Genomic DNA, 25,986 nt, shown 5'->3' on the forward strand with positions numbered 1-25,986 from the left:
ACAAAATGCTTTGCCAAAGGACACACCGCAGTGAGAGTAGCTGGGAATCGAACCCGGGGCCTTCACCTCGGTAGGAAATCGTCTTAGTCTTCGCGACCAATGCGTCCACTGAAAACTATTCAAGCAGGGTTCTCTATCCAGGAGTCTGAAATGATTCTCAGATGGACACATGAAATCTATTCCCAACATCTAAAATGTATTACTTGTTTGTAAAGCAAATATACACCCCTGTAGACGCATTCTCACGTAGGGGTGACAAATGCTGTCATTGGGGTTATAAAAGCAAAGACAATGCCATTTTAGGTTTTATATGGTGAAAATAAGTAGTATTCATACCACTTATATGTCTCCTAGCATTTGCACACTTTTTTACCTTATGCACATGAACAAACTTTTATTTTTTACGAGTTTTATGAGTAAGGGGTAAGCAAAAATGATGTCAACGGAAAAAAATAATAAATTCGGTATCTGTTTAAGTAGAAATTATGCTTTGGTAAAGTAAGTTGCTGCTAAAATACATTGCCATTATAGCCATGCACATTTTAAGCTTGTTGACATTTCACTGAAAAAATAATCCATTCTCAAAATTGATGACATTGTTCATCATTCCAACAAAAAAAGTTGTTTTGCAATGATCTTAAAGCGAAGCGGGATCATCTGCTTATCACTCACTTGAATTGATTATTATAAAATATCATAAAGCCTCCCTTGTCATTACTTTAAAAAATATGTTATAATGCAAGCCTGTGTAATGGTTTGAATGAGATGGTACTGCAGATAAAATGCGTCCCGTAAATGACAAAAAATTTTCAAGCCCGATTTTGGGTAAGAACATAATTTAAAGACATCAAATACACGCAAATGATGAAAATTCATCATTATTAAAGCATAATATTATGAGCCGTGCCATGAGAAAACCAACATAGTGGGTGTGCGACCAGCATGGATCCAGACCAGCCTGCGCATCCGCGCAGTCTGGTCAGGATCCATGCTGTTCGCTTTTAAAGCCTACTGCAATTAGAGAAACCATTAGCGAACAGCACGGATCCTGACCAGACTGCGCGGATGCGCAGGCTGGTCTGGATCCATGCTGGTCGCAAACCCACTATGTTGATTTTCTCATGGCACGGCTCTTATGGTTTATTGTAAATACACACTATGAATTATATGTATTTTTATATAAAAACTAAACCCTTCATGTGGAATGGACTTATTTTTTTAACAAAACAATAGAAGTATTTTTATATCGATTGAACGTCGCGATTTTATATTATTTTTTTTTTTTGTAGAAATCAAATAATATTTGAAAGGTTCTGGTATGAGTGTTATTTACAGTACCGACGAGACGACGTGGATTTTACGCATATATACCTGTAAAGTACATATGAGCCGTGTCATGAGAAAACCAACATAGTGGGTTTGCGACCAGCATGGATCCAGACCATCCTGCGCATCCGCGCAGTCTGGTTAGGATCCATGCTGTTCGCTAACAGTTTCTCTAATTCCAATAGGCTTTGAAAGCGAACAGCATGGATCCTGACGAGATTGAGCGGATGCGCAGGCTGGCCTGGATCCATGCTTTCAAATTCTATTGGAATTAGATAAACTGTTAGCGAACAGCATGGATCCTAACCAGACTGCGCGGATGCGCAGGGTGGTCTGGATCCATGCTGGTCGCAAACCCACTATGTTGGTTTTCTCATGACGGCTCATATAAATAACAAGCCATGAATTCTGTAACTGTACTTCATTATAGCGCTTGGCAACAAAGGGTTGTGCCTATTAAATGATCAGTTTTAAAGATGGAGAATGACCCTTATAATTATGCAAGCGTTGTGAATTTGACGTGTGCCATATATAAATATTCGGACAAGAGTTTCGCATCTATTGTTATACTGCCAATTTCAGAATAGCTCGCCGTTTCAGTGTTTACATCATACACTTGTAGTCACTGACTGATATCGATTTTCTTATCGTGAGTGGCTAATTTTGTAACCGTCATTTACATTAACTCCGCCCAGGTCGCGAGTCAAGTTATGTGGGTTTTTCCCATTAATTTGTCTTAACAACACATAAATTGCCAGTCATACAATGTATTTATGGTTTTAAAACTTGATGATATTACAGTTTAAGTCGTATCTCAGAATCAGTTTCAAATCCAACATTTTTTACAACCTGTGACTGATTACAATTACGTAAAACTGTCCCGATTAGTGTCGCATTATCATGATTATCTAAAAGTACTTAATTTTTCTGTCAGCGATGACAAAAATCATTAATCCATTATAGCCTCACTACAAAATGCAAATTAAGTCAGTGCATAAAGTTTATACATGTAAAATTACACATGTGTTTTTACCACTTGGTCAGAGATCTAAGTTTACAATAGTAAATCATAGCCCGATTGGCATCACTTTTCATGTCAAAAATGTAAAATATTTAATTTAAGCATAAACTCCCTGTTTAAATACGTTACTCAAGCTATAAAGGTAATAAACAGTTCTGTGAGTTTGAGATTCTACCAAATATTGGCTCGAATTAACTGAAATATAGCCGTGGTACATGGGAAGAACCCCTGCAAGAAACGTCCAAATTTCTCAGATAAAGAGATGTGATCGGTAGCAAGGCTCGAACCCGTGCCCTCCCCACCCACCCAACTGACCAAATCAGAGATTACAGTGATTTCAAGTTAGCGACTAACCACTTGACTACGGGGATAGTCACATGATGGATGGATACTACAATTCCTACTTTAGAAATCACACGTGCACATTATTGCAATAAAGCAGAAGTCAGCATTGACTTAGGGCGACGAGTTAGACTCACAGCTTATTTTTACATCTATTTTTTCCGTTTGACTAAAATGTTCATGACATCACGTACTACATGGTTTCTGTATGCAGTAATAATTTGACGGATTTCTATGAAAAATTTATAATTTTTGATATGGAAGACTTTTCCAACGAAATTTCAATCGATGACAATTATCCTTTGTTTTAAGATTTTACACATCACGCGTATATATACAGAACTTACGTGTCTCAAAAGTGGACTCGTTTGAGAGAAAATATCGATAAAAGTATTTTATCTTTAATTTCATTTAAAACTGTGATAGTAGAATTTGAATTGTAAAAGGCGATCTTGCATAGACTTTATTCACCGTTAAATTGCCTGTCACAAATACTAGAATTTAACGACCGTACCATTGACAATATAGCCACATGTGGTTTTGAAAGTTTAAAATCATAACTATAGTTTTCCTATCATATCTTGTCCAACTTCGACAATTCTGGGCGTCGAACTTTGAAAAATCGAAATACATGTAGCATTTAGACACCAGACCCAGATAGACGCATAATTATACTAGTAGTGACCTCATCACATTGTATTTTACCGACAATCGGATTACATCTCATCATATGTAGCTTTTTACCATGTAGGAAAGGAAATACGTATTAGTTAAAACTTAATTGAGCCGCACCATGAGAAAACCAAAATAGTGCGTTTGCGACCAGCATGAATCCAGATCAACCTGCGCATCGGTGCACTCTGCTAATGATTCTTACTGTTCGCTAATAGTTACTCTAATTGCAATTGGCGTTGAAAGCGAACAGCATAGATCCTGACCAGATTACAGACGCACTATGTTGGTTTTCTCATGCCGCGGCTCATATTTTTTTGTATAAGTAAATGTTTCCGTTGTCATTTAAACAATGAGATTTAATAATGATAGGTTCTTCATGACATTTAATTTGACGGATTGTATATATTTCAATATAAATTAACGGATATCGAAGCTTGTGAAATGTAAATATCTATTACTACGTCGTGTGTTTCTGGGAGTGACTGATGAGCCCCGTTAGGCTAGGTTTCGTAATTGTATATTCAAACAGTCTTTTGATTTGCTGGGCCTTTTTGTGTTTTCATCGTTCTCAACAGCATGTATTAAAAAAGAACATATTATATTTTTCCAAAATACCTTGCACAAATATGAACTCCCGCTTTAACATGACACTGTTATCTTACGTTCAAATTAATTAGATATTGAAAATTTATCATCTAAACTAACATTATGAGACCTTGAGAAACACTCAAGGGTCCACAGGACCTCCCTCAACAGTCACTCACTCTTGAGAGTTGGCTCGACTGTCACTCACCTTTATGAATACAAATGGAATCTTTCCTGAGTAAAGACGTGACCGTTAGGCAATTTACTTGAGTGTACTCAATGAGTGGTGTTGGAGTATTGTATGTATCCTTGATAAGCCCAGGGGTGTTGAAAGATATCCGTCATAAAATTACCTTGGGACTATATTGCAACCTGTATTTGAAAGTAAATGGTGTCGATTGTAAAGATGTCAACAGCTACATTATCAAAGTTTATTAATAGTCATTAAATTTACAAATGATTGAAGTGATCGTTTACAAGAACTAGGAAAACAAATGATGAATTGTTTATGTTGGACTATATAAGGAGAGTTGTCAATCTACAATTTCGATACTTGAACTGTGCTTATCATTATGTAATACATTTGGAATGAACATTGAAAATGTTGACACATGATTAGATTGAAAGACACATAGATCTAGTTTTTAACAGACTGAAAACTTTTTACACAAAACTTTGTTTTTTAACGATATAGTGACACTGCTACAAGTATAATTGTAAAGAAATATTGTTAAAGTATAATACACAATACGAGACTGTACCTACTCAATACATCACAGTGTTTGTTGTTACTTCTCCGAATGATTTGGTTTGAAAGAATCGAACTAAGAAATAATAAGTTTTGTTGTATTTCGTTTAGGGTACATCAGTGTCAATCCTCAGACAGTTCAAATCTTTAATCTAAATAATTTTATGTGTATATGCTGCGGACGTGTCATGCACAAGTATGTACGCATTATGCAGGATTATCTTGAAATAAATTCCCGCAATATTTTACTTTTGTACCTAACCCTTTACATCGTTTTTTGTACATTTTAAACCACTGCGATCGATAGAAATACACTTTTGGGCGGAGCAAACTACACGCGTGATCCTCTCACTGATAACTAGAGTGACAGCTACGTCATTTACTACATGCGTTTGATGTAAACGCCCATTCGGCGAGCTTTTCTGAAATTGGCAGTAAATGCTTATAGTGTATATGGGTTTCTTATTATGTGTAATTTAACGAAAGTATGTCTTTATTGGTTACTTATGTACAAGCAAATGCGATATAATATTGAGATCATGTCTATGAAAAAAAAACTATCTGAAACAAGAATACTTCGGTTATACAATTAAACACATTCTCCATATACTGTCGAAGTCTCTTGCTGACCGTAAGAAATTCGTTGCAGGATAACCACTTGTGAAAGCTGCACGTCACCATCAATGCGGACCGTATTCTGGTATTCCATTGGACGAAATCGATGACTGAATTCTAGGAAATCGGTGTTGTTCACAGTAACCTATAAATAAAAGTGTAAATATAATTCATACAACTATTGACTAATTAGTTTTAGTGTTTTCATTTAACTGGCTAGCTTCCTGTCGTTTTCACAGACACTTGGGGTTCGAACCCCCACATACCCCATTCTCCTCCGCCCCTGGTTAAGTTTAGCCAATATTTTTTAGCATTTTACCATGTATTGCGCATAGGTGACGATCATAAAACGCATTTTGTAACATTTCAGCGTGTTTTTTTTTTTTTTAAAAAAAAGTATTTTACCATCAATGCTCTCAATATTACAAGATTTGAAACATCGCACGAACACTAGTACGAAGAAATGTTCAACAAACAATTTTATCCACTTCTTATTTTATTGAACAAGATGCTGTTTAAAAACTGAACATATTGATTAGATCGTCTTCTAAGCAAGTGTTGCCTTGTTTATATAAGTAAAGTTGTTAAAACATCATTATGTAGGTGTTAATTTACAAAACGTAACTTTGGACCAGTCGGTGGTAAAACAACGCAATATATTATATATACAGCATTCACTTATCAAGTTGTTTGCGCTCATGTGTGTTAAATCTTTTAAATACAGCCTAAAGGCTAATTTTCTGGTGCATAAACTATGTTTATTATTTATATATGTAATCGCAACGTCATCGAATGTCATCTCATATCTCCATCTGCAAAATTCCGCATTCAATTTTTTTTATTTCTCATAAAAATGGATTACAGCATATAGCATATAATACACGAGTCTACACATAGGTGGTTACAAAATAGGTTATTTTGTATAATTAGCATAATACAGCCTTTGTTTTGATTACTTGTCTCTAGTACATTACGTAAAGCATCATAATTATATCCTTTAATCCAATCTGAATAAAGGGAATTAACTCCTACAAGCAGAATACGCTAATCATAACACAGTTACTCACCTTTCTCATTTGTAATACCTACTTCTAACCTTTTTTTTCAATCACTCCATTTCATATTGAAGTTGTTTAATTTGTTTTCTTTTAGGCATTAATTGCTCAAGTTTCAGCAGCATTTCCATTTGTGTTTTGAACAATAAAAAGCTTGGAAATATATTTCTGATTCGACATTGATATATAACAAATTTTGCATTTAGTAATATATTCATTATGGCGTTGTAAATTGTTTCCATACCTAGAATGATATCTGTCTTTGACCATTCAGTTTATCACAAGACAAGTTTCGTTTATCCATCTCTTGACCTCAGTCCAGTATAAGTTACTGTAATAGTAATCATAAAATATGAGTTTTAAAGTCTAAGTTTCTGTTTTGCAAAAAGAGCACTGGGAATCATTTCTTAAACCCAATTTGAGCAGGGAGTAATTTGTTGCAATGATTCTATTGTTAAGTCTAAATTGAAACCATTGCAACCTAGTATCTTAGTTAAAATGAAAGGGAATTTATATATATGTTTCGAGTTAAAAAGCGCATTTAAAGTTAATTCCTCAATCCATTTCCTCCTTGAAGGGGGATTATTTTTGGCCTGGCAAGTAGGAAAGCATAGATTTTCTACAGCCCTTTATTTAACTATATATTATTTTAACTGCAAATGGTTGTTATGGTGAGGTTTCCCTTTTTGCATAGTGTGGAAAGCTAACCTTGTCAATAAGATCTCTTATTGATGCAATAATACTTTGATATTGTAAAAAGGAAATTGTTCTTACTTCATACTTATCAATACAATAATTAAATAACAGAAAAATTCCATTTCTATCTAGAAAGTCGTTAATTAATATTAATAAAACCCCTTTCCTTATGATAGTGAAAACTAGAACCACCAATTTTAAAATTACGTACTGCTGTGCCATACTGGCAGTGCACAGAAATCACTCCAGCGTTTTGGATATTGGTAATTTATACGTATGATTCCTTTAAAACATGTTCCAAAAGTAGTTACTAATAGTGTTCATTTTATTGATCATAAAATTATTTCCATATTTACTGTAAGTTTGGAGTAAAGGATACATATCTGTAATAAGTTCAAAGTATCTAGTATTATATCTCATATATCTGCAATAAACCTCCCAGGAAGAAAACCGGTTTGGTCTGAACTAATGAATTTCGGTAAGACATTTTATTTAATCTTTGAGCGATGCTAGCAGAAGCAATTTTGTATGAAACATCCAAAAGAGATATGGGACGACAATTTTTAATGTAACGTTTATCTTTATCTCCCCTTGGGATACAAGTTATGACCACTTGTTTAAGGGTAACTGACAGATCCCCCGAATCAAAGGCATAGTAAATTGATCTAACTAGAAAATGGCCAATATCCGACCAGAAAAATTCGAAAAAGGCATCCGATTCGGTAAAACCACTATTGTCTGGCGCTGTATCATATGACATTTTTAGACTGTTCAGCATCTCACTGTATGTAAGATGTCCTTTCTAAACATTGTTTCTCATTTTCACTTAATTTTTGGATACTACCATTTTGTAAAATGTGGTCTAGTTCTACTGTTTCAGTCTGTCTTAATGATTATAAATTTTTATAGTGGTTAACAACCTCATTCATATTTCCTCTTGCTTTTGTACAAGGGCTCCTGATGTTAAGTACAAAGTGTTCATTAATTTAGAAACAAAATTTGTTTTTTATCTCAAATCTACAAATTCTGTTGTTTTACTCTGTAACAGAACTAATTTCATTTTTTATCTGCTTGTTTTTTCTTAAAAGAAGAGAAAGCTATATTTTCCCCTAATCTCCATTAAAAGTACCTCAAAAATAGTTATCATTTATGGTCAGTCGTAAGTGTTCATTATTTATGTTTTCTACTGGTTCCTTCTGAAGCATATTGTCTTTTGATTTATATTATAAATTGCTTAGTTTGTTATCCAAATTGAATATCTCGTAACAAAGAATTGTTGAATTTCCAGTATGATGTACCTTTCCGAATTCAAAACTTAATAAAATCATTGAATGGTCTGTTCTATAACCTGGTAAAATAAACGCTTTATTCAAGTCTGTGTATAAGTTTCTGGAAATTAGGAAAAATCTAGACTTGCTTTTTAATAGGATGTCTTTTGAACCATGTACACTGTTTGTTTTGTTTTTTCGATAATTTGTGCTCTCCATGCATCAATTAAGTTACTCTCAATTATCAGTTGAAGAACTGTGTCTCTTGGTTTAGATTATTTACATTTATATAGTTAAAACAATCAATGTCTGGGTTTAACACTATATTATAATCTCTAGCAATTAAGCAATGGTTATCAGTTTCTACCATTTTGTTTTCAATATATCTATCAAAAATCAGGATCATCTTTATTTCGGCCATAAATACAAAACATAGAGAGATTAACATTTGCTACGCATGCATGAAGAATAAGAAGGTTGCCATTTTGGTCTGTAATCATTACCCACAGCCCTATAGGTTAATTTCTGCAACCGCTTAACATTACAAATATTCGCCCCTACCCAACTCCCGCAGCTAACCTAACTCTTGTGAAATAGGCTTCCACCTGATGTACCATTTCCTTCAACACTGTTATTTTTAATAACATAGAACATGTCTTAAAATAACCCGACCTTTCACATCTGTTTGCTAAAACATTTTCCTTCCCTTCTTATTCGACCCAAGCTATTGAAATTATTTATAGTTCATTCGACACAAACGGGAAATTCTATGTCTCTGTAAAGGAATAGGTACAGCAACGTGGTTTTTAAATACGTCAAAATTTTGACGACTGTGTTTTACACTCTAGAAATATAAAGTCTAACTGTAAGTCAGTAATCACTAACGAGGCTTTAATACATATACATTCAATGCATAAACCAGTCATGCAGGTAAACCAAAATTTTCCCTCTAATTTTAGCCGAACAGCGACCAACAACAGAATTTGATATGAAATGCTTGCATGTCATATCAATTTCAAAGAGAGTTCCACTCTCTTTATAAGGTTCAATAGCATTGCTTGATGTTCGGATTGTTTTGATGCGAGGGCTTTTAAAAAAGTGAACATTTCTAAGACAGTGATTGAAAACGATAAACCATAAAATACGATAATCTGGTATTTGAAATAATAGAAGGTTAACATTGCATATGGATGGAACTAATGTACATGCTATGTTTTTTATCAAGAAAACATGTAACAGCAAAATTAACAATACTCAGTTTAAACAGTCTAGTTTACTAAGTAAACTGTGTTGTCTCGAAATGATTGCAATCAAAAAATGGATAATAAAACAACATTTTTATTACGTTAAACATGAGACTAAATACCTTGAAGCAGTTTTGTTGAAACAATATGGTAATACTGAATGGTTTGCCTTCGTGGAACGGAAAGAACGGAATGTCCCTTTCTTCTGTTCCCCAACCACCCTGCTTGTGATTACGTACTATTACATGTTTATCTGCGTTGAATTTGAACCTGGCATCAAAACACATTCCAATCTCGTGAGGTTCTCTGTCACCACCTTGCTGGATGTATATTGTAAACCTGTAGAATTACATACGCTGCGTTGAATACAAACATAACTAGAACTATCACTAAATGTGATTACTACATCCGAATATCGCTGTCTAAAATCTCTGACTGATTTTAAATACGCAAAGAACACGAATAATTCATGATGATCATATGCATGGAAATTTATTGAGATCATTCTAAAAACCAGGTACGAATGTTGCGTCACAATATTTGGGGGCGGGGTGAAAGATTGTGATGAAGGGAGAAAGGAGAAGATTGAGTATGGGTGTTCCATCTTCGTCCACCAAAGAAATTGTAATGCATAATTATGTATATTTTATGGTTATAATGTATTAGAAGTTTACTTTAAATATTTTTTATAGTGTGGAAGTGGGACAATGAGCTGTTATGCTTTTACAGACCTTGAAAACTGTATAAAAATATGGAAGAATTCTGAACAAGCTTTCGTGTATCCGTGATTCTCATGTACATATTTTACTTGATCAGGGGATATGTAACTCTGCAAATCTTAGAACAACCCTGAAGAAGAGCCCGTCAAGCATATTTGTACTTCATTGTAAACATGTATATAAAGTTTAATTTGAATATTTTCAACATGATAGAAATAGTTGTCACCATCAATTGTTTGTACGGACAAACATACCAACCGGTCAACCAACCTTAAGATGACTCCTTTATATTATCCTAAAATAATTTTTCTTGGAAAAATAATTTGTTTGTAATTTTCATTCTTTCATAGATTTCTTGCTATTGTGAGGCGTTTTCGAGCTGTCAATAAAAGTTCCTGACTCAGATTCTTTGATTTTAAAACCATATCATCTAAGGTCAGTAATAATCCTCATTCAGAGCTTTGAATGTTTTTATTTGTCTTGCCGATTTGAGAACAATTCACGATTTAATGTCTGTTTCACGATATAATGCCTGCTTCCCCCAACATTGGTATGCCTCCAAATATCAGACAGAAATAGACTTATCGGAAAAGACTGGTTAACAATATTATAAAAAAAATCTTTTGAAAGCATATAACACAACCAAATTAAAAAATAAGCAGATTTATTTTGATAAATGAAATAGGCAAAACCTTCCACACACCCTTAGAACCGGTTTAATTAGAACTAACTCTGTTTTTCAGAAACTTGGGCTTTACGCCATGATCCCAAAGGACCGCACGATGTAAAAACCGCATTTTAATGATTGTTATATAATTGTTTATATATCTTACATAAAATTCCTATTGCATGACTAACGTTTTGAAGATGCCATACAAGTAACGAAAGGATTGAATTCGTTAATCATCATATTTGCTTTTATATGATATTTCCGAGAAATAAAAACTTTGCTAGATATGAAAATATCAGCAGGCGAGTCCCTTTGAACAACTATTAAGAAAATAAAATCTTACCTGCTAGGATTTGCATGCGAAACGCCATCTATTTTCACAAGTTTACCAGTGGTCAGTTGTCCAAAGTTGTACACAAAAGGAACAGGCTGTATAAAATTGTAAATATAAATACAACAGATTACCTGGGATCAGTCGTCTAAAGTTGTTTAAACATACAGTTTACTCAAGGTCAAACTTCACATGCTAAGCAATATGCTTTTCTAAAAAGTATAGTAGTAATAGGAAAGAAATCAATAGGCGGCTAGAACAAACGTCAAATGGCTTAGTGGAATGCTGAAGGGATTATTTACTCGGTATATCAAATCCAGCATTCTGGGTAAAGTCGTTCTCAAGTTATAATTCGGAAATGGTTTACCATGTACTGGCCCCTGTGGCCTCTAACAAATAGTCCTAAGATCAATACGGATCAATCATTCTGCATGTTCATTCATCCTACGACGTTTCAACATTCTGGGTCAAGTGGTTTTCACGTTATTGATCGAAAACGGTTTTCCATGTTCAGTTCTCTGAGACCTTGACCTTTCATCGAGTGCCCAAAAAACAACAGGGGTCATTATCTCCGTACGCCCTATCACCCTATCAAGTATGAAGGTTTTAGGTCAAATGGTTCTCCAGTTATTGATCGGAAATGAAGTGTTTCCGGATGCACAGGATGGACACAATGGGCAAGTTCACGTCGGAGCTCTAGAGAAGAGTCGGCTGTTATTATTATTATTATTATACCAGATTTGTTGTGCGCCCTTTTCATATGTAACATACGTTCAAAGGCGCTTTACAATTAAACATGTGACACATCGCAGATATGTAGGAAAATAACAAAACAAGGCTGTTGTGTAAATGATACTTGCCCCCACCGGTAAAGTAACCGACCAATCAAAATCGGGCCCTGGAAATATGTAAAACTGTTTTTCCCCTGCATATTGAGCGCTGTGATGAAAAGCAAGAAACCACACAACCCCACCTCGTCATGGCGTTTGCAGAGTTCAGTTCTTCAACAGGGAAGGTACGATTGGTGTACTAATTTATACCCTTCAAGTGGGTTATCGAGTATAGAGTCGATCTCTACTCTACTCTAGAGCTTCCATGTGAACTTTCCCAATATGAGCCAAGTCGTCCAAATTTGTATATATAGAACAGTCTGAATGAAGACATATTTACCATCATACAACGTATGGAAAAAAACATCAGGAAATGCATTCTGCTAGGGCTTATAACAATTTGATCACATTTGAGCACATTCTGTGTACTTGTTATGAAAGCTCCCAGGTTACTTTTAAATTAACTTTCAGAACGTTCATTGTGCACCCTCCCCCACCCCCACCCCCCTCCCCCATGAGTGGTGGGGGCATTTAGATTTGGTCTTGTCCGTGCGTACGTCCGTCTGTCCGTCCGGGCTAACGAATTGGTACTTGAGTGTCTAGCAGGTTAGGGTTTGGACTCTTTGATTATATGACAGTCACTTTAAAAAGTGTCCAAAAGTGGGTTTATGTGACTAATTTTTGGGTCTATGTGGCTAAAATTTAACATTGTAATGTCACTTAAGTATCATACCGTGAGAACTTCCGTCCGTCCGTCCGAAGTTCGTGACGCACCTAGCCCAAGAAGTATTTGATATAAATTGATGAAACCTTGCATGAGTCTTTGTCATGATATGAACTTGCGCACCTCTTTTTTTCATCTGGCTTCCCCCCTTCCCCCCCCCCCCCGCCCCCATTTGCAGAGTTATGGCCCCTGAAATTGTCAAAAATGCCAATTTTCACCTTGTGACACGCCTAGCTCAAAAAGTATTTGATATAGATTCATAAAGCCTTGCAAGAGTCGTAATCATGATATGAACTTGCGCACCTTCTACTTTTCATTTTGTTTGCCCCTTATTTTTAGAGTTATGGCCCCTGGAATAGGCAAAAATGCCCATTTTCACCTTGTGACCCGCCTGGCTTAAAAAGTATTTCATATAGCTTGATTAAAAAAATCTGTAAAAATATCCTTTGGAAGCAAAAAATGCCACCAAGAAGAATAATAGCAGACTCGGTTTGATTGAGTCTGTTCATGAGAGGTAATGAAATGTGCAACACCTCTCACGCCCCCTAGCACCGGCTTAAGCGGAACTCTATTACACATATGTTGAATGGACTCCATGATCCTAAAGGAAAAAAAGAAAATATTGTGTGAGTCTTTATCATGATACGAACTTTTGCATCTCTATTTTTTGTCTGGCTCCGCCCCTATTTGCAGAGTTATGGCCCCTGAAATAGTCAAAAATGCGCCTTGTGACGTGCCTAGTTCAAAAAGTATTTCATATAAATTAATTAAACCTTGTATGAGTCTTTGTCATGATATGAATCTGTGCACCTTCTATTTTGTGTCTGGCTTCGCCCCGTATTTTCAGAGTTATGGCCCCTAAAATAGTCAAAAATGCACATGTTCACCTTTTGATGCACCTAGCTCAAGGAGTATTTAATATAAATGGTTGAAAACTTGCATAATTCTTTATCATGATAAAAACTTGCGCATCTTATATTTTTTGGCTAGCTCCACCCCCTATTTTTAAAGTTATGACCCCTGAAATAGAAAAAAATGCACATTTTCACCTAATTATGTGCCTAGCTTAAAAAGTATTTAATGTAAATTCATGAAAGCTTGCTTGAGTCTTTATCATGATGTGACCTTTCACACTTGGCATTCTTCTTGAGAATCATTGCGCTTATTACAGAGTTATGGCCCTTGAAATAGCCAAAATAGTGGAAATTTTGTTTGTGATGCTCATAGCTCAAACATATATGACCAAGAATAATGAATCCTTTTCATAAAATGTTTCTTTAGGCTAAGCCCCATTAACACTGCAAACATTTGAATTATCGCCCCTTATTTGTGACAAATGTACCAATTGGGGCACACCCTGTGTCCTACAGACACATTCTAGTTTGTTTATTAAATTTTATACTCTAATTTATCAATTTGAAAGTCATACTGATGCAAATAACTTGTCACATTTTAAGTAATGTTTAAATTTCTCATTTTATATACTGTGTGTACATGGTTTACTAAATAAGAAGCTGTCATATTTTGTTTTGCCATGCTCCACTCTGATACAGAAATAAAATGAAGAGTCATCTACTAAGTACGGTGGCAACAATATCATTACAAGTGATTTTGCAGTCTTAGAAGTTCATTCTAATCTATATGAAACAGAAAAATTGGAAAACCACAGGTCATGCAAAAACGTTTTTTTTTAACATGACTAGCAACTATAAAAAGTTATCAAATGGCTGCTCGTAACAATGGATGGATTTGTTAAGTAAATTATAATGTTCTAGATATTTAAAAATCATATTTATATGATAACACAGGTAAATACAATCTAGCATAAGTCAGCAGACACTTTCTGTTTGGTCCAGATATAGGTCATACATCATTCTATAAATCTCCAGAGGAGATGAGGACTGTTCGGTTTTTTTCATTGTTCAAATATATTAAACAAAATTTGGAAAGAAGATCCCTCGGAAGTAGTAATAGAAAATGCAACACTGCCCGCGCGCCCTAGCACCGGCTTAAGTAGAATTCAATGTTCAAATCTAAATGAGTTAAAATCAATGATCCCGAAGGACCAGAAAATATAACAACACTGAGATGAAGTCGGGGCAACTTTTTACGGCCGCCACATAGCACTTAACACCCGTTGTTATGAAGTAAATAAAATCTAGAAAGTAGATCCATCGGAAACACCGAGAACAAGGCAAACAGAGAAAATTGCAGACTCGGTGTGATTGAGTCTGTTGATGAGCAGTAATAGCCCACTGCCAACGCCCCCTAGCACCAAAACGTCAATTATATAGTCAAATATGTAATGTTATTCTTTTCAAAATTTTACAATATATATATAGCCAGCTACAATATCATAAAAGTGTTATTTCTTCAACAAATAAAATAAGAATTTTAAATTAAACAACACTTTTCTTGATGTCCAAACTGGCTAACCTTTACACTGAAAATGCCGTCAGAATCATTTTTGGAGACAAATTCAGTACTGATAAGTTATTTATAATATTTAAAAACATGTCCGATAGCCACACGTGAGATTTATTACAATGACGTATAAGATGCATAATACTGTCTTTTATTATATACCTACTATATAAATTCTGTAAAAAATCGGCTTGTATTTCACAATTAAATATGAACAGACAGACAAAAATTCCGTATTGTACCTTTTGAATTCCGTATTGTATCTTCCGTATTGTATGCTGCCGGACTATTTTCATTAATATACATGACCTGACATAGTTCTTATAAATAGCGCACATAAAAACCTCACTAAGTTCCATTTAATATCGATAAACATTGAAGATTTCGTTCAAGAACAAAACAAGAATCAAAATGGTAAAGGTATATATAATAAAAGGGTCATTATAACAGTAGCTAGATCTGGGACTTTGTATTCGGCTCTCGTGGATTTTGCAAGGTCGGATCACACTCGGCGCTTGCGCGCCTCGTGAGATCCGATCCGGCAAAATCCACTCGAGCCGAATACTGCAGCCCAGATCAAGCTACTGTTATAATAACCCTATTATATTTAAAGAATTTCTAAAAAGACAAACTTATGTGAAAAGTATGATCAAACTGATTTTGAGCGTAGTGAAACGGCCTGTGAGCTTTTTGTCTCTTAGATTGCCTATCTCATATTTTCTATAACATCTGCCGACTTAACTGTTAAATGTCTTTGAATGTTATATGCATTAGAACAGGTCTCATATTATATTTTATGCAGACACACTTAATAATCAAGCCCGGGTATTCAAAGTCGTTTAGCAACCCAGTACCGGACAACTAGAATAATTACTTACGGGACTTTTTGTGGAGAATACTTCGTCCTGAAATAATTAAATTTGAAAATAGTTAAAACAAGTGTTAAGACTTACTCCCTGAGAGAAAAATGTATTATCATCATAATCATCAATTTAATTGAACAGTTTGATATCGTATATTTAAGATAAATGCAACTTCTCTCATTGATACAGAGGAACATTACTGTATACAATAGTTAATGAAAAAGAGTATATAACGGAAATATAATATTTGTAGGTGCAACCTGGATTATTTTTCTTTCATACTGTTTTTTACATCAAAGCGAACTACTTTCTTAATTTCCTTATTGCAGCATTTTTAAGCAGAGCTCCGGAAGTTATAGTCCATCAAAAGAAACTAGAGATGCTTTTGAGAAAAGCACATGTCTCCCACAACTGCCCCTATGAAAGATGTCTAGTTTCTCTAGATGATTTAGACGACTGGATCCAATTAGATGGTCTGGATGAGTGGATCTTATCAGTCATTCAAGGGCCATAAATCAAAAGTGCCAGGGCGGATTTGGCTAGTTATCGAACTTGGCTAATGTCTTATGGCCAAACACATTTTGTTCAAGTTTGGTGAAGATCGGATGAGAAATGTTCAACTTAGAGAGCGGACAAGAGTAATAAGGCAGATGTTTCGGTAATTCAAGGGCCGTAACTCCAAAATGCCTAAACCAATTTGGTTAGTTATCGAACTTGGCCGAGGTCTCATGGTCAAAAACATTTTGTTCAAATTTGGTGAAGATCGGATGAGACATGTTCGACTTAGAGTGCGGACATGAGTGAAAAGGCGGATTTTTTCAGTAATTTAAGGGCCGTAACTCCAAAATGCCTTGGCCGATTTGGCTTATTATCGCACTTGGCTGAGGTCTCATAGTCAAACACATTTTGTTCAAGTTTGGTGAAGATCGGATAAGAAATGTTCGACTTAGAGTGCGGACAAGACGTACAGACAGACATTGTGTCTGAAATCATTCGTCCTCCACCTCTGATAATTCATGTGGTGAAGTTGGCAGTTAATTGCGGAGAACAGGTTCGTAGTGGTACAAAATCCAGGAACACTGGTTAGATTAACTGCCCGCCGTTACATGACTGAAATACTGTTGAAAAACGGCGTTAAACCCAAAGCAAACAAACAAAAAAATACATATTTAACACATAAATACCAAGCTTCACAGAGCTTAACAGTAGAATTTATATGACGGTTAAATACACACCGAAACAGACATCAGTACTAATAAACTTTGATAATATGGCAGTTGACCCCAATACAATCGACACTGTTTATTTTGCAATACAGGTAAATCCAACGATTGCTTTACAATAGATCTTTGACGGATTATCTTTGAACATCCCTGGACTTATTGGACTCAACTGCCACATTATCAAAGCTTATTAGTAGTTTTAAACACACCAGTCTTCTGCGACCCAAAACCAAATGTGTAACCTCTTAAATGAAGTCTTTACTAACTTACTTACATACAAAAGGTCCCTAACAAAAGTTTGACTAGTCTATAATGTGAAAACAGCTGTAACATCTACAGATTTGAATGATGATTAACTATTGGTAACATCTAAACTAACTATACACTTTCTAAATCGGTAATTGGAAACATACTTTCAGTCTCATTCTTGCATAAAATCTACTTTTTTTTACTGGATCCGCCCATGTATTAACGGGAGAAAAATCGTGTGCAAACAAGGCAATTCACGTGCTGTTAATACATGATTTTTATTTTTGAAATGCTTTGTCAGGGATGTACATGTATTTCTGCGCAGGCTGACATCTGGTATCTGCGTCTTGATTCTTCCATATTAATCTCTTCTTGTAGCATAAAAGATGCAATTTAATCCATAGTATGTTTTGGTGTATCAGTTACCAAACCCAAACGCACTATACCCAAAAATGTAAGTACTCGCTTCACCCCTTGTTTACATCCGTTTAAGAAGTCGGGGTCAATTCATTTTTGTTGATAACAGTAAATGTATAAGAATTATGTGTACCTTGTGCAATTGTTTGTTTTTATGAATCATTTTAATGCTTTTTGTACGTATCAGTCGGAATGTTTTTATCTAATTTCGCAAATAATTTGGATAAAATGTTTGAAAGCTTTTCACTACGTTCGTACTCATCCGCACTTTAAATGTGTTCGTACTCAAAATAATTCGATTGTAAAGTTATCATATTTGAAATAGTGTTCCTGTTTACTAAAGTTTTAATGACAGATAAAAATAATCGGTTAAAAATCTTCATTACATGCCTTTGGAAGTGTTGTTGATTTCTGGGGGCCCCGGTTATGGGTATTTAAAACATGTTTACCGTTTCCAAGAACAACAGAATGGTTATTAAAAATGTACCGGAATCGCATTGAAGCATCACATATGAAAACATTGCATTTAGTCGTCGTGTAATTAGCGACAATGCACGTTTGTTTTGTATTACTAAAAACGTGTATTATCCCTTCATTATATTGAAGATCTTTTCTGCAAACGAAAATTATATCTGTTCTAAAAAGACCGGGAATCCAAAAGTTCAATTCCTTTACGAATAAATTAAGATAATGCTTATGCAAAATCACGAGATCGTTTCAAAGCATGGAATGCAACCATTCAAAATATTGACATATTGACATACGGTTTAGATTATAAATTCAGCTATTTTAATTTTGCTGTTCCTAAGGTCAAAGGTTTTAGTCCTGATAATTTTTTTGATGCAACCCGTGACTGGAATAATTTTCACGTGTTATTATTAAGGCAGTAAGAAATAAGCTTAGTGAAGAAACAATTATTCAGGTGAAACTCGGGTACTATATTATACGTAGACGCTCAGTACCCAATACCAGTTGTCTATGGTTCCGATCCATACCACGAGCAAAACCCTCTGTGTGAAGGTCAGAATAGAAGTCAAAGGTCAATTAAGTGCATTTGTCATACATCTACTTGCAATTGCACTATAACTTGGTCAGTTTTACAGATAGAATAATCAGTAAAGTATCGACATGAAGCTAAGAGATTGGCCTTTTATTTAAACTTACTTTTAACAATTAAAGAAATTAAAAAATTTGCATACTCATGAATATTAATAAGAATATCGAAAAAGGTAAACTTTTGTTGAGAATCAATGTGTATGGACGAGAAATTTATGCCATATATTTGTTTGGCCTATTTCTACTATTTAAAGAACCAAATGGTACCGACCTCAAGGTAAGATATATATATATCCAACTGTCTCCCCGAAGGCACACACGAACAACACTCGCCTTAGTTAATACAGTTTTTGTGATTGTAATCTGTAGCTCGTTTAAAACTGTAGTTCGTGATGGTAATCAGATCAGTATATGAATTATCATTGGGTAAATACCTATTTTCTATTAGCTAAGTAGTGTCTTCAAAACATCAAAAATAACTGGATATGACTAACAAGTAGTTGCCTAGGCTGAGAAATTAAATGAAGATATTCGAAAATGTTAATTTGATCGGCCAGATGGAAACATTTGACAAGATGTTCCTTGTCAATAAAAGCTATGTGTTTGGAAGACATATACAGAAATGGTCGATATACTGCTTCTGTTTATTCATGCAGAAAGGAAAGGGAACTGGAAACTTCACATTGAAGCATTTGCTGATACGCAGCCTTGAATGACTGTGTATGATCGTTTAAACTATGCACGATGGAGACCAGTGCGTTTGTGACTGTGAAGTTTCCATTTATTTTTTTATTTTAGAAAAAATGAAAGATCTGGAGAACAGAGCTCCAGAATTTTATAACAAGTTCATGAATGGAAACTTCGTTGTCAAGTGAAGTAATAATAACTTCAGCCAAATCCCTACGCACCAGGTCACAGAGTGGATTAATAAACTATGCAAAATGAACGATGGAATCATAGGAATAACAAGAACAGACTCCGTAAGAGACAAATTTTGCATTATATGACCCTTTCGCTCCAATACATGTATATCACAAAAGATGAGAGCTCTCTATACAGACAGCGGAGATGACGAAGATGAGTTCACGTCTACAAGGGTTTCTGCTTAAGCCGGTGCTAGGGTGGGTGGGCAGTGTTGCATATTCCACTACTGCTCATGAACAGACTCAATAAAACCGAGTCTGCAATTTTAACTTTTTGCTTTGCTTCCGAGGGATCTACTTTTCAGATTTTATTTACTTCACAACAGCGGGTGTTAAGTGCTATGTGGCAGCCGTAAAAAGTCTCCCCGACTTCATCTTAGTGTTGTTATATTTCTGGTCCTTCGGGATCAGTGATTTCAACTCATTTAGATTTGAAGACTGAATACTGCTTAAGCCGGTGCTAGGGGCGTGGGCCGTGTTGTTTATTCCATTACTGCTCATGAACAGATTTAATAAAACCGAGTCTGCAATTTTCACTGATTGCTTTTTTTCGGTGCTTCCAAGGGATGTACTTTCCAGATTTTATTGACTTCGAACGTTCCCTTGTGAAACTTGACGAAAGCCATGTTCAAGCACTACTGAAATAAAGGTGTAAAAGTCTTAACTTCCTCACAGAAGAAGACCATGATACAGATACTGCAGCTTACTGAATTCAGCTACCCGTAGATGAGTGTTAAAATAGTATATGTTGCAACCAAAGATATAGCAACAACGGAAGTAAGTCATGATCTTGTTGAAGCAAGAACTCAAAGTGAAGCCTGTGTTATAAAAAATGTTGAAGAGAGACTAGTTCCAAAGACAACACTTTTCTTTGGTCCAATTAAAAAGCTGAAATTAAAAACACTTGCTACAACGTACCTAGTTCAAGTTAAAACACAGCAAACTACACAGGAAATAAAAGCTGACAGAAAATTGATGCAACGATTATTCAACGCTGCTAATGCTGGCAGAACTGTAGAAATAATATTTGTACTGAAACAGTTGCAAAAGTTAGCTAACGGAGTGATGAATCAAACAGCCTGATCCGATCTTCTTGCAGTCCTTACAACTGAAAATTCAGTTCCTGTCACGGAGGAGATTCCAGCGGCTACTTTGTCAACGGCTGTAGTGATTGATGGTCATGCATTGATACAAGCATTAGGTAAACAGGGTGACTGCGCTACATTTGAAGACAATGCAAATGTGTTTGTTCAGAGTGTAATGAAAGTTTACGACACGTATACACACAGAATTTATGTAGCATTCGACGATATATTAAAAGACCATCAATAAAGACAAGCGTAACAAGCAAACTAGCTGGCAAACGTCGCCCAAGACGTAGAATGATAACTGGCCCTGATGTACCTCTATCGCAACCATGGGATAACTTCTTGACGATGAGAGAAAACAAAGCTGATACTGCCAGGTTCCTTTCTGAGAGTTTGAAAACAAGCGCATAGACGTTACCAAGAGAAAAAGAGCTTGTTACAAACTGAGGCTACCAAGATGTACTGAAAACAACTTCTAATAAACGTGAAGTACACCAATTGTCATCAAGTCATAAAAAAGGTTGATACGATGATCATTCTACATGCTCTGGGTGCTGCAAGAGAATGTTATGAAAAAAAGAGATTGTCAAATGTCAAGATACTGATGTACTGCTCTTACTGATCTACCATCTTGGACATTTAAACATTAGTCTGAATGATGGCTGGAACATCCAAGAAAATCAAATTGTACCCTGCAAATATTATTTCTCAGAAGATGTCCCAAGAAGTCCGGCTTAACATTTTGGAATTCCATGCACTGACGGGATGTGACACAACTTCCTCCTTTTCCGGTATTGAGAAGAAGACAAGTTGGAAGAAGTATGTCACATGCCCTGCCGTTCTGTCGGATACTGGAAGAGACGCACAGTCAGATAAGGCAGAGTAGTGTGTATGCTTGTTGTTTGGCGTCAATGAAGACTTCGTTGATGATGCAATCTTTTTTCGCAAAAGCTTGAAATGCTTCCGCAAACAAGTGTTGCATTAAACTACACATTGCAAGAGCCAATTGTCAAGCAGGTAAATGGATCAGAGCTGATGTACCGATTATGGATACAGAAATCAAGCCTCAGATACAAACGCATGGCAAGATGGTACAGAAGGTACATAATTCGGCATATTTACTGCCTGATGTGTTTCATTTTAAAATAGAAAAAATATGCAACTATTTCTGACTTGAAATTAAGCGATAGAGGGTTTAATCATAAGTGAAATACCTATTTCTCATCAACGTAAGCGCTGAGATTATCTGCGCGAGTCTAATATGGTGTAGAAAATTGATAAAATAGGTCTTTTCAAATTCATGTTGTGGCATATACTTTACAAATCAGGTGCATGTGTATGAATTATATAATTTATGCCTATATCATTCTCATTTTAATACTTTTACCATGCTAAATATTTAAAAATGCATTTTACTCTTTTTTCAACTATAAGATGTAACATTTATAGAATATATCTATCATATTTCATTCTATGAATACATATAGTTGTGATTCTATGAATACGTAGTACTAGTACATATGTGATTATTTTTAATCCATTTTTAGAAACCTGTTATCCTACTGCAAAGACATCAACCGCAGTAAAGATGTTTGGACGGCCATCTTGGACAAATCCTATTTCGCAATTCGATAAAGTATAATTATCAACAGTTTCTCAAAATAGTTAAGCTATTTTAAACAGTCAATATATTTTGTATTATGTGCTGGGCAATAAATTTCAACTTTTTATAACCTAGGGTGCTGACTATATCAGTTTAATCTAGTCTGTGAAATGTGTAACAAACTTCAAGCTTCAAAGAAATGGTTTGAACAGAATTTTGTGACACAGTATAATTTATTTATTCTTTTATCTATTTATTTATTTATTTAATATTTATTTGTTTATCAAAATTCAAAAGACTAGAAAAACCTTATGTTTTAAACGATTGCAAATTACATGTTATTTCCATAGTCAGAACTACTAAAACATTGTATGGGTCATTGTCAATTACGCCAAGTCTCAAGACAAACAAAAAAAATCTGTTCTAGATGCAGATGGTAAAATTCGCGTTTAGGGTAACTGGCTTGGTTTTGGCAATATACAGACAAATGTAATACAGACAAATCAAATAATGTGCATACTGATGTAATAATGAGAACTTGAATGTGTCGTTATAGGTCTGATTTACAGCAAATTAAAACAAGTAAAACACACATAAATGCAATCAGCTGGCATTCAAAATGTGTGTTTTTGTTTAATTTGTTGTGGTTAAAATTGCACAAGTGCGTTATATATATATGGCGAATTTATAGTTTTACTAGTGGAGGGAAACTACAGCTGCCCATCTTGATATTATTTCAGGAAAAGTATGTGAATACGTAAGTTCAGAAAATGACAGTTAAAAGAAATGTTTAAATCATAAATACACCATGATCATATGTCTGATATGATTTCAACTAGTACGATTGTATTCATATATACGACATAAAGGAAACAGACAATTATTACTATTCAGGCTTATTGATAAGCCATGTCTGTTCGTAAACTTTTCTGTACGGCCTTTCACCTAAAATACCTTTGCATACTGTTTTATATAATAGAATAGAAAATAACTGACACATAACTAATATTCAATGTACTTTCTACAAATATGAAACAAGAACTATAAAATGTAAAATATTTACTTACATGAGCCATGATGACTTTTCCTCAAGTTAAACTTTCTTTTTAATGTTGCATGTGACAAATGATTGCAGAGCTAACAATACACTGACAGGATATGTGTCTGCCTTATCACACCGCTGATGACCTTGGAACGGCTTTTTGTTCATTTTGAAACGCTTTCTACGAAGTGTTTGGTTTCAAGTGTGTTTACTTACGTTTTAATCCACATTGAATACGAAAGTTTCTTACAGTATCAAACATCCTTTGGGAAAATGTGCATTTTAAGTGAGATTCATTATAAGTTATCTTATCAAATATCCCGTGTAAAACAGTTAAGAAAATAATCGTTGATTACGTTTTGTCTCCTTATTTTTTCGTTTACTTATACTAAACAGGAAGAGCATAATTTTATTTAAGTAACCTAAAATTTACATATACAGTATCTCGTTACATACATACATTTTGAAATATAATAATTTCTCGGCCATATGACAAATTCATAAAAACAAGGATAAATATCAAATCTTAAAAAGAGAAAAAAAAACTATATAGCATATTGAGGTCATATTTTATGTGTGGAGAATAGACGAATATACCTTTTGTTATATCAATACGTTTTAAAATATAATAATTTCTAGGCCAAATGACAAACTCGTAAAAACAAGGATAAATATCAAATCTTAAGTAGAGAAAATAAACATATAGCATATTGGGCCAAAATTAAAATTAGGTTTGTTTGCCGTTCCGATCAGCTGCAGAACAGAGCAGCACTTTCAATTAACACCCGAACGTCTATCACTTTCAATTAACCCCCGAATTTCTATCACTGGTCGATAATTACATTAGTCCGTGTGGTTGCATCACAAGGTGTGGAAATACATTGGATGACATTTAATCAACTATTGATTGCTACATTGACAAGCTTACAAAATTAGGTTCATGTTGCCGACAAGTGCAAAAGAGAATTTTCAAAGCGCGAAATACCATACTTAGTCAGATTATTATAAATATTTTCTAGATGTAAATGTTATTTTTGCACATAAATTTCAATAATTATGTTGCAAATAAGAACCTTTCTTTTATAGAAAGTGTCTTAAACAAGAAAGAACTATTCACGTGCACAAAGTCGTCTGCTGCATATTGCTGTCCGTGCTAAAGAAAGAAAAACGTATTGAACCACAAAAAAAAAACATATATAAAAATTACAACATCTAAAGCAACAAGTTAGAAAGTCCGAGCGTACATAGGCGTTATGGTAAAACAGATCAGTTTGAGTCGTATAAACAAGTAAGAACTGAATACAATTTTGAAATCAAACGTCAAAAGAGAAGCACACTCAGTGAAAAGATAGAGAACGCTAAAGGTGATTCCAACACTCTGTATGGATTGGTATCTGAGCTAACTGGTACCAAATCTGAAAACCCACTGCCTCGACAAGGAGAGTCTAATAATTCATTGGCTGAAAAATTTGCTGTCTTTTTCATGGCAAAAAATCTCATAAATACGTCAGTCCCTAAGTGAATACCAAAACTTTGAACCTCAAGTAAAGGATATACAAAATTTAAATACATTTACTGAATTGACTCAAGATGAAGTGAAAGATCTCATCAATGAATTGAATACTACGTCTTCAGAGTTAGATATTTTGCCAACACGTATTCTGAAATCACATGTAGATGAACTTCTCTCTAGTATCACTAAATTGGTGGATCTCTCATTACAACAAGGTGTTTTCCCTGTGAAATACAAACAAGCAGTTGTTAGACCTCTTCTAAAAAAAGCCGGTCTTGAACTAAAGCTTTCCAATTATCGTCCTGTGAGTAATTTATCATTTCTATCAAAACTTATTGAGAAAGCTGTTCTTTACAGATTAAACAAACATGTAAATCAAAACATTTTTTTTTTTGCCTAAGAACTAGTCTGCATACAGGAAATACCATTCCTGTGAATATGCGCTACTTCGGTTAGTCAGTGAAGTGGTATGGAGAAAAAGGAAGTCACGTGCCTTATTGCGATTGACTTAAGTGCGGCATTTGACACTGTCGACCACGACATTCTTCCAGATGTCCTAAAAGCACAATATGGCGTCTGTGATACATCTCTTCAATGGGTAAACTCCTGTTTAAGGCCTCGTACTTGTAAGATTAATATCAACAATGTATATTCATCAGACCGCCATCTTGAATGCAGTGTGCCCCAGGGCAGTTGCCTTGGTCCTTGGCTGTATCTCACCTATGCTGGAACTCTT

The 25,986-nt window shown here is 34.9% G+C and overlaps 1 protein-coding gene across 4 annotated transcripts; it reads right to left on the reverse strand.

The window, feature by feature from the left end:
* Positions 1–1,681: 1,681 nt before the first annotated feature.
* Positions 1,682–24,059, reverse strand: LOC123541473 (galectin-9-like). 4 transcript variants are annotated; one of them, XR_006684528.2, is made up of 6 exons: positions 23,763–24,059; positions 16,152–16,178; positions 11,308–11,393; positions 9,698–9,914; positions 6,612–6,698; positions 5,321–5,457 (listed from the first exon to the last, which is right to left on the reverse strand). XR_006684528.2 is itself a non-coding variant. In XM_045327002.2 (5 exons), the coding sequence occupies exons 1-5, from the start codon at positions 23,769–23,771 to the stop codon at positions 5,287–5,289; spliced, it is 510 nt and encodes a 169-aa protein (XP_045182937.1). In that variant the 5' UTR covers positions 23,772–24,033; the 3' UTR covers positions 1,682–5,286. The 4 variants fall into 4 exon arrangements, 3 of the variants coding, with proteins under 3 accessions (XP_045182937.1, XP_045182940.1, XP_045182938.1); XM_045327002.2 differs by lacking the exon at positions 6,612–6,698 and having other exon boundaries at positions 1,682–5,457; positions 23,763–24,033; XM_045327005.2 differs by lacking the exons at positions 6,612–6,698; positions 11,308–11,393 and having other exon boundaries at positions 1,682–5,457; positions 23,763–24,058.
* Positions 24,060–25,986: the final 1,927 nt, after the last annotated feature.

The sequence above is a fragment of the Mercenaria mercenaria genome, chromosome 16 (assembly GCF_021730395.1).
Source record: "Mercenaria mercenaria strain notata chromosome 16, MADL_Memer_1, whole genome shotgun sequence".
NCBI classification, from domain to species: domain Eukaryota; kingdom Metazoa; phylum Mollusca; class Bivalvia; order Venerida; family Veneridae; genus Mercenaria; species Mercenaria mercenaria.

Bases quoted from the DNA above. Each gene is read 5' to 3' on its own strand.
- LOC123541473 (XM_045327002.2), bottom strand. The intron at 11,394-16,151 runs GTAAGTAATTAT...AATTTTATACAG, and splicing joins TATTCTCCACAAAAAGTCCC to CCTGTTCCTTTTGTGTACAA. The intron at 9,915-11,307 runs GTAAGATTTTAT...GTAATTCTACAG, and splicing joins TCGCATGCAAATCCTAGCAG to GTTTACAATATACATCCAGC.